Consider the following 7,661-nt stretch of genomic DNA (forward strand, 5'->3'; position numbering starts at 1 on the left):
CTTCCTTCCTTCCTTCCTTCCTTCCTTCCTTCCTTCCTTCCTTCCTTTCAAACTTACAGCGATCCGCCTGCCTCTGCCTCCCTGAGCGCTGGGATTACAGGTGTGCACCACTGCACCCGGTTCAGATTTTTGTCTTTCTTTCTGTTTTTTTTGTTTGTTTGTTTGTTTGTTTCTTGTTTTTCCCTGTGAATGGGGGAAATGTGAATTATCAAATGTTTCAGTTAACAAAATTCACTTTATTCCCAAATGTAAGTGTGAAGAGATCTTGCAAAAGTTAACTCCCTGGGGGCTGGAAAGAAGGCTCTGTGCTTGCTGGTCTTGCAGAAGACTTGGGTCCTGTTCCCAGCATCCACACCTGGCAGCTTACAACCATCTGTAATTTCAAATCCAGGAAATCCCAACACCCTCTTTTGGCCTCTGCTGGCAGCAACATACACACAAGTGGATACATGCAGGCACATACACATCAAAAAAAATAATAAATCTTTAAAAAAGAAAGTTAACTACTTGTTAGTGGTATCAAAAACATTTTCTCTATATGTAATTTCAATTAGGAGGAATTTTGAGTTACATTTCTACACTGAATAATCTAATCTACTGGTGTTGGTTTAATGTTCTTAATGGAATGTATACAATTTACCCTTGTTCATTCAAATGCTGATTTCTCTACCCCACTCTTCGGTTTCAATCTGGACATTGCATTGTGATGCTTATTGTAAGCATCACCTGTATCAAGTTTGTGTAAACGTGCCACCATTTGTTTTCTATATTGTCGATTAAACAACCAGTGCTGAGCAACAGAGAGAATAGGTGGAATATCCTGGTCTGGAGAGGGCAGAGAAGGAATCAAGCGGGGGTAGAAAAGGAAGAAGAGAGAATCTGCAGGAGAGGTCTTAGAACCACATGGAGAGATGAACAGGATCTAAGATACGACTAAAAGCAAGTATAATGGGTGAAATCTGAATGGTATGAAACTATGTGGGCTTGGAGGTTTAGGATGGAATGACTATTGCCCAGCATTGTGCTCTAAGTTAATTAAATAAATCCCAGTCTCTGTGTGGTGCTTTGGGTATACAGCTGTTTAGGAATAACCTCTGGTTAACTAAAAGATAAACCATAGTAAATATTAATACCCACAACATACTGGTTTAAAGAGATTATTCCAAAAACTGTTCTTTATAAGGTTCACTTTAACCACCACCTTTTATTCTATCTTTCTTCTTTCACCCTGCAGTGGATGGAACAAGCACAACCAGGCAAACTTTATACAACAGATGTTTAAAAACATAACTACACGGAAGTCACTTCATTTTTCATTTTACTCAAGACTAGGCGAGAGGTGAATCCTATTTCAGAAGTTTGAGAAGAGTAAAATATTACCCTGATGGAAAAGTTTTCGCAACAAATATTTCTGTACTGATTTTCTTATTTCTGACAAGTATTTAGTGATCACAGGGATGGGGCAGGGGACTGAATGACTATTTAATATGTGTTTCTCAACTTGTTTTGTTGTTCCGTGTTAAACACTGAACCTATGGCCTTGCAAGTATAAATAGACCAACCCCAAGAATGTAACTCTTTTAAAGTCATGCTTCCATGCTTTTTTAATAAGGATAACTCACTCCTTTTCCAACTGTAATATGAGACTACTAAATGTACAGTTTCAAGCTTCAATATTCTAATAATCAAATAGTATAGTACCCCACAACTGACCTCTAAGACAGGCCAAAATCATAACATGAACTAAATCATACATAATTTATGTATGTTTTAGAAAATACTGGATGTATTAGAAAGAGCTATTAACATCCTAATTTCAGAGTATGAAATTAAATGTTCAATAAGCATGTATGTAAACTATTTCTTGTTCTGTCCTTCAAACGGCATGTACTAGAATTTGCATGTAAATATTTTCACCCTTAAACTTAAAACTACACTCCTTAAGCAAAATGCAATGCAAATTTTCTTCTACTTTATGACTTTTACTTGTTTTTTTATTTTGTTTTGCTTGGGGCTATCAATCTTCAACAGCCACAATAAACAGAGTTTATTCTTTAAAGAACATAATCTTGATGTTGCATAGCACAAAAATGGCAGACTTCTAGTAATACTCAATGATGTACTGTTATTTTTACTATTTTTTAACTAACTGCATCCATGCACGTGTCATACCTTGCTGGACTAGATGAAGAACTCAGGCCTTCATTTTTTAGCTCCATGATACACATACACAGTCATATACAAGTAATATTTTGTTAAATTAAACAGTGCTCTACCTCCCAACTACACTGTCTTTTGGTCTTTTTTTTTTTCCTTTTGGTCTTTTTTAAATACATCATTCATCCATAACTTAGCTTAGTCCATTCCTCACTCAGACCTCATCTTCCCCACAAAGCCTTTCAAAACTACGTAAGCCATGGCTGAACTTTTCCTCAAAAAAAAAAAAACTGGCAGGGTGCATTGTATAAACTATTCTTTGGTGTTTGTCATATTTTCCTGAGTGGAACACAATTGTCCCAACTAAGGAATTCACTCAAAAGCAAAGACATGCCAACCCCTCAATTTACGCTGAGCACCATGTTCTTTCAGTGATTGCCACTCAGTACACTGATTAGCTAATGCAATGCACAACTGAAGACACCCTGACAAAGAGCAGCCAGTAATAGATTTGACTAATCAGCCCTGGTACAGAGTCTTCCTGGGTCATTTGCACAGAATCTATACTTTTTTTTTTTTTTTGCAAGAGTGCTTTCATTTCTCAGAAGTAAAAATCCTGCATGAAGGGGTCAGCTAATTTACAAAATGGCACATCTATACTTTCTTATAATGAAACAGGAAAATGGTTGCTTAGGGTTGGAGAAATGGCTCAACAATCAAGAGTACTTGCTGCTCTTCCAGACAACCCAAGTTCAGTTCACCAGAGCTTGTATCAAGTGGCTCACAACCATCTGTGTAACTCTAGATGTAGGAAATCCAAAGCCTCTGGCCTCTGAAGGAATCTGCATTTATGTGTACAAATACATATGAAGACACATATCTACACATATTCAAATAACTGGGAGGCTACAATCAGGATGTAAAGTGAATAAATATTTAAAAATTTTAAATTATTTATCCTGAAAGAACAAAAACTGTACTCTGTAATACTTAGATCACAAAGCCACTACCTCTTATCTTAAAGTGAAGTAACAGTGCAGATGTGAAACCAAAGCCCTAGGGAGTGGTGTGCTAATGTCATAAAAAAATCCAGGGTCAGAGCCTATACTGAAACCCAGTGAGAAGCCTCTCCTAAATCAAACTGGGGCTCCCGGGAAGCAGGTATGGAAATAAACTAGTCTTTAAACATGCTAATTGCTGGAAAATCCCACAAATCCCTACACACTCTCTAAAATGGCAAGAAACCAAAAGTTCAGAGAAGAAACTGGGAAAATGAACTGCTTTTCCTAGAGCCTTTTCTACTCTATGCTCTGATGCTTTTAGTTATAGCCTATACTTACAACCAGCATTGATAGATGAATAATACCAAACCCTACATGAATGACTGAATAATTCCCTACATGATGAATAATTCCCAAATCCTAGGCTACACGTCTCTACCTATGATCAATTTTTAAAAAGCTTAGCATTGTATATCCTATCCTCTTGTGGTAGTACTGCCTCCCTGGGTAAATGCCATTTACCATGCTACCACCTAGCCATTTACCTTTCTGTTTCCCTCAACATGAACCCCATCTCACCAATTTTCCTTCCTAAACAGCATAATTCTCATTTCCCCACTGGCTAACACTTGGAATCTCTAAGATTTTTTAGTTTCACCTTTGTCACACACACACACAAAAATAGAGTATCCATGTGCCCATTATTTTATAAATTAACATATTCTATAGAAATACAGTTAAGATTATATAGTATGATAAACACTTTGAACTTTTAAAAGCTATAACCAGAGAATGCTCTTATAAAATGTTCTTCATTTCAGTCCAATGAGTCATTTTACATATCCCTTGGGTTAAAAACTTGTATTTTGAAGCCTTGGTATAATGGGACTGCTCCTACAAGTACAAAGTGTGTGTGTGTGTGTGCGCACGTGCGTGCGTGCACATATATACATACATGCTTATATTTATGAAAATGTTTATATTTGTAATATATAATATGTACATTATATGTGCATACAGATATGTAAGCATATATGTACGCTTACACATGCATGTAAATTTGAAGGGGCCTCTTTTCTCATGGACGCATTTCATGATATATACGACAGACGTACTGGTAAAGATAATTATCCTTATCTCCTAAAGCCATACACCAAAAATTAAGTTTTCAAACTGTGAGAAATTTACAAAGTACAGTTTTGTTCTTTTTCATGCAGCTTCTGAAAGTGAAGTGCACAGCTCTTATCTACCTACCCCAATCTCTAACCAGTTCTGTGGACTGTCCTTTAAACTCAGTACATTCTCTACTTCCTGAGACTGTATTTTGCTACAACTTCAGATCTGCTCCAGAGGATTCACTCTTGCCTCCCTTTATCCTCATATAATAGAAAACACTAATATAATCAACTCTAAAACTTAATATTTGCAGATAAACAATAAAAGCTTATTTTAAAATATTCACAATATAATCTTGGATTCCATCCACAATGAGTCTTCAAATCAGCTGGGCTTGTTACACATCAATTCTGAGGGGAAAAAATCCTCTGAAACTTTTACCATTTTCAACATGTCCATCTCATCCCTCTGGCAGCATAGTTAAGACCAGTCCACTCACAGAACACTAATAAAAGTATTTTCTCCAGACCATATACTATGTTATACTCCTCCCTCTCTGCATGTAAGCCAGGGAGGGTTCTGTTAGAAAAAAAGCCAAACAGTAAAGGAACTACATTAGGCAGCAAGCATTCTTGACAAGCTTATTAAGTTAATCTGTCAAGTTAAGTTAACTTTCCTAGTAATAAATAATGAGGAGAGGGTGTTAATCAACACAGAACTACATTTTCATTTCAGTTATGTTGATTCAGAACAGATTCAAATTAGGCTGACCAGAAAATAAAAAAGATAATTGGTTCTAAAAGTACTAATCCAATTATTTTTCAACTTTGTTGATTCTGTACTTTTCATGTACAGAACACTAAACATTAAAAACAACTTGGGGTGCAGGGGATGGACAGGCAGATGCTCAGTGGCTAAGAGCACTAGCTGCTCTTCCAGAGGACCTGGTTGCATTCCCAGTACTCACATGGTGGCTCACAAACATCTGTGGATCCAGTTCCAGGGGCCTCCACAGGAGCTGCATGCACACGGTGCAAATTTACATGCAAGCAAACACCCATCCATACAAAATAAACAAGTTTACTATTATAAAACTTTACAAAAGAAAACAACCTGGAACAGCAAGACAGCTCAGCACATGAAAGTGTTTTTCTAAGCCTGGCAATCTGAATTCAAACCCTGGAATGCAGAGCATGGTGGAAGAAAAAAATAAAACTCACAAATTTATCCTCTGACCTCCACACATGGGTGTCATGGCACACACCCAAATAATCATAAATTAAATTAAAGAAACCATCTTAGCTGGGCGTGGGGAGCACTCCTTTAATTCTGGAGTTGAGGAGGCAGAGTCGGGTGGGGTGAAGTTCTGGAGTCTGACTTGGACTACAAAGAGTTCCAGAACAGCCAGCACTACACAGGGAAACCCTGTCTTAAACAAACAAAAAAACTTTAATGTAGAACCTCACTTTCTCAACAGCACAGATTCTTCAACTGTAGGCCTGTGAATTCAACAGATAAACTGGACTTCGTTTTCTACTGACATGAAAACTAGCATTCTAGTATCTTCTACTCTCCCCAAGTGCCTATATACAACGTACCATTGTTTTTATCTGTTTTCTGTCTGTCAATTATTTTGGTCATTTACCATTTATGAATGAATCGAAATTCCTCACAAACATGAATATCAAACTGAGATTCTTAGTCGGTCCTTCCCTTCTAGCCTTGATGTCCATCAATGTGCAATAGGTAACTTTCAACTAAAATTTCTTAGTCCTTTCTACAGGTTAGGATATGATCTATTGTAATGGCTGTGTGCAATTTAAGAAAGAAATCTAATCAAAATTCATCTAACATTTATTTTTGTCCTATGAAAGCAATAGCAACAACAACAAACAAACAAAAATACTTAGTCATACTACCCTCTTCATACCCAAGTGGAATGGCAGTTTAAAGAAACCTTCCTAATGCTATCAAAATATTCTGAAGTTTGTAGATCTTTTTAATGTAGCAAGGCACAATGAAAAGGAATCAATATATACAGGCATTATTGTCTAAGCTTGCGGTTTTACATTTTAATGTCTTTTTTTCTTTTCTTTCTTTCTTTTTTTTTTTTGAGACAAGTTCTCACTACATCATGAAGCTCAGACTGGTATTGCGCTGGAATCCTCTTGTCCTATACAATGCCTTACATCAGTAAAGTTACTTACCTCCAGAGTGCTCTGGAGGTAAACCCATGAACTCTCCAAATTACTTACACTCCTGCACCTCAGTTTCTTCATTTGTGAAAGGAGATAGACAGTCCCAGTACCACCATGGATCAGGGTCTGCACTGCGGTCATACATGTAAACACCCGCTGGGAGCTGGGTCTGAGTGTCACAAATATTATTATAATTGGTTAGGAGAGCCTTTTCTCTTTTGTAAAAGAGGAAACGGAAATACTATATTTATTACTCATTAAAACACTATGTGCTGGGTTTCAAATCAAAAGTTCAGATTCACTAAGGCTTTCGGGATCACAGCAGTCATAAGCCCAGCCTGTCACTAGGAGGCATGAGAAAGAGTCGGCAACCACACTACACGAGGCCCCAGGCGGGCACCGCCTCGCGGACCACGGGCGCCGCGGCCTGGTCCCCGGGGTCCCGCTCTGCGCGCGGGGAAGGCGGCCGCTGGGCACCGACGGGCAGAACCCCTCTGAGGTCACAGAGCACCGCAACCCCTGCCGTACCCACCCTACCCCCGCCACGCCCCGGTGTGACAGGCGGGGCTCAAGACCCTCCCTCAGGGAGACCCTGCCTGACCCAAGGCCGGGTGGGGCGGGGAGCGGCAGCGGGACGTGGCAGCGCTCCGCGGACCCTAAGACCCGGCTCCGCTCGGCCCAGGTCAAAAAACAGACTCGCCGGTCAGCCCTCGTTGCCCAGCGCCCACGCCCGCACGTCCACTCGCCCGCGGCCTTACCTTTACGCGTGCGGTCCGGGCTCCGCAGCGTTCTGCCTCTTGGAAGGTCTCCGCCGGTGTCGGCGGGCCTCGGCCCTTCGGCGGGTCTCCGGCCGGTGTCGGCGGGCCTCGGCTTCTCGGATGGTCTCGGGCGGTGTCGGCGGGCCTCGGCCGCTCGGCGGGTCTCAGCAGCAACACAGCGCGTGGGCGGAGACTCGGCCGGCCGACTCCCTCAGGAAGCTGCCCGAGTCCCGGCCCCGCCCCGCCGCGAAGTTCCCACTCCCGGGCCGTCCGGCATTTCTCTCCCTCCGGAAATGCATTCCTCCGTGTCGCGTCATCCCCCACCCCCCCGAAGGAGGTGGGGAGGCAGCAGGAAGAAAGAAGGTGGGGCGGGCTCTAGACAAAGAAGCGGGTCAGCTCGGCCCTTCCAGCCAAGGGCTTGGCCCTATGGC

General features: G+C 40.9%; 1 protein-coding gene across 3 annotated transcripts in view; it reads right to left on the reverse strand.

Annotated features, from left to right (window-relative positions):
• Itgb1 (integrin subunit beta 1) overlaps nt 1-7,429 on the reverse strand; it is a 44,915-nt gene extending 37,486 nt beyond the window's left edge. For 2 of the 3 annotated variants that reach the window (XM_055617544.1, XM_055617543.1), the window contains exon 1: nt 7,231-7,429. Coding sequence is in view for 1 of the 3 variants with exons in the window: in XM_055617542.1 (XP_055473517.1) it covers nt 6,530-6,613 (84 nt within the window). In the remaining 2 variants the exon portion in view is untranslated. Of the gene's footprint in view, nt 1-6,529; nt 6,642-7,230 lie in introns of all 3 variants that reach the window. The other variant, XM_055617542.1, reaches the window with a different exon arrangement.
• Nucleotides 7,430-7,661: the final 232 nt, after the last annotated feature.

This window comes from Psammomys obesus, unplaced genomic scaffold (genome assembly GCF_907164565.1).
Source record: "Psammomys obesus unplaced genomic scaffold, mPsaObe1.curated_primary_1811, whole genome shotgun sequence".
NCBI classification, from domain to species: Eukaryota; Metazoa; Chordata; class Mammalia; order Rodentia; family Muridae; genus Psammomys; species Psammomys obesus.